Below are 1,806 nucleotides of genomic sequence, written 5' to 3' on the forward strand. Positions count from 1 at the left end.
GGAGAGATAAATGATAATGATAAAGATTTAAAAAAGTATTATTTAATTGTATATGAGAGAGAAAATGTAGTGTAATTATAGAGATATAGATAGAGAAGATGATGTTAATGCTCTTACGTACTCTTTTTAGTATTTTTACGGCTGTGTAATCCTATCATGATTTTGAGGCATAAAACATGTACTAATATCAAATCTCCTTAAGACCATATGTAGTGGATGGAGCCATATGAAGGCGCTATACTCTATGTGGTGCCACGTGACCATAGGGGTTTTATGGCTAAAATGGGTATAGAGGGTGAAACCCATATCAATTATTACCTTCTTCTTATTATTATTATTATTATTATTATTATTATTTTATCAAAATAACAAATAATAAGCCACCAATCACATTCCACCCCCCCCCCCCTTTTCTCCACCCGACGCTATGTAAGAAGCACACATCCCCTCCACAGCGCCCATAACGCTCTAAGAGGCGGTGTTCCCGACGCTATGGGGCTCTATGGGAGGGGGGTGGCGTCCCACACATTATCTAAGTAATGCAAGTGGCTCCCGACAACTTTTGACGCCTATAAGTTTTCTATCTTAAAGACCATGCGATAAACAAATGGTAGTAAACATCAAAATCTTATAGTTTCATGTGAAATTACACACATACAAATATTTGGCTATTTAAATAAAATCAAAGTGTTTTTAACCTCTATGTTAAGTGTAAAAAACATTGATATGATACGTTGTTTTTCGCTAAAAACAAGTTGTTTAGTGTTTTCTATTTTATTTTCATATTCTAGAAAGATGTTCATGATATGCATTACATAATTATTATTTTTCTCTGACTGGTTTAGAACAACAATTACTTTTCTAATTATGTCACCAATAAAATGAAAATGATCTTAATTTTATACATAAATTTATGATAATATTTGTAACTATGTCTATAATACTTATTTAAACAAAAACATTTAAATGATTTACGCTTATAAATATTAACAACAATGCCCAATACAAAAGTATTACCCAAAATGAAACACGTACAATAGAGAAATTGAGCTACAATCAAAACATTACCAACTCAATGGACTTGACCCCATTTTCTTTTGTTGCTTCAATTCCTGATAAAAATTCTTAATGAACTCCTCTGCTGCCTTATCCACCTGTAGAGCATCCTCCTCCATGTTATTCTCAGGGAACGGTGAGTCCGTCACCCGCAGCTCCTGTATATTAAGACTCCCTCCGAACCCTAATATTGTCAATGGAGATTTTTCGGGTGTCACCAATGTCTCCACCTCATAGTTCTTATGTGAACAACTGGTTCCATTGGAATAATAGTAATGGCGGTTGGTTTTACGCTTTGTGCGAAAATGTGGGCTAAATTTGTATTCAATGGGAGTGATGAAGGTGGTGTGGATGTTGTTAGGGTGGCAAGTGAGGGTGGAAGAGAGTGTTTCGTGTTCAATGAAGAGGTTTTCGATGGCTTTTCCAGCGAGTTTGGTTGATCTTTTAAGCATCATGTGAAGTTCAAACCATGGAATGTTTTTTAATGATCTTTTCTTATGCATGTAGAGAATTGCTCTTATTAATCCAAAAAAGTTCTTGGCCGTCATTGATGTCCTTTGTTCCATATCCAATTTTGGTTTGAGGGAGGGGGGTGGGGGTTATGAAATACATATATAAGTGGTGTGTGTATATATATAGGCCATATAAAATGAAAAGAGATAGGTGAAATACTGAAATACTTAATTTGGTTGGTATGGATTATAAATGCAAGTATTATTTTTGACACCTTTAAAATGTAGCCAAATCACC

At 34.7% G+C, this 1,806-nt stretch overlaps 1 protein-coding gene across 1 annotated transcript; it reads right to left on the reverse strand.

Annotated features, from left to right (window-relative positions):
- Positions 1-1,064: 1,064 nt before the first annotated feature.
- On the reverse strand, positions 1,065-1,604 carry LOC143600001 (uncharacterized). Its single transcript, XM_077077816.1, has one exon. It carries the CDS (start codon positions 1,602-1,604, stop codon positions 1,065-1,067), a length of 540 nt encoding a protein of 179 aa, XP_076933931.1.
- Between the last annotated feature and the right edge of the window lie 202 nt (positions 1,605-1,806).

The sequence above is a fragment of the Bidens hawaiensis genome, unplaced genomic scaffold (assembly GCF_021521415.1).
Source record: "Bidens hawaiensis isolate Kalapana, Puna unplaced genomic scaffold, B.hawaiensis_p1.1 tig00053185_1, whole genome shotgun sequence".
NCBI lineage: Eukaryota > Viridiplantae > Streptophyta > Magnoliopsida > Asterales > Asteraceae > Bidens > Bidens hawaiensis.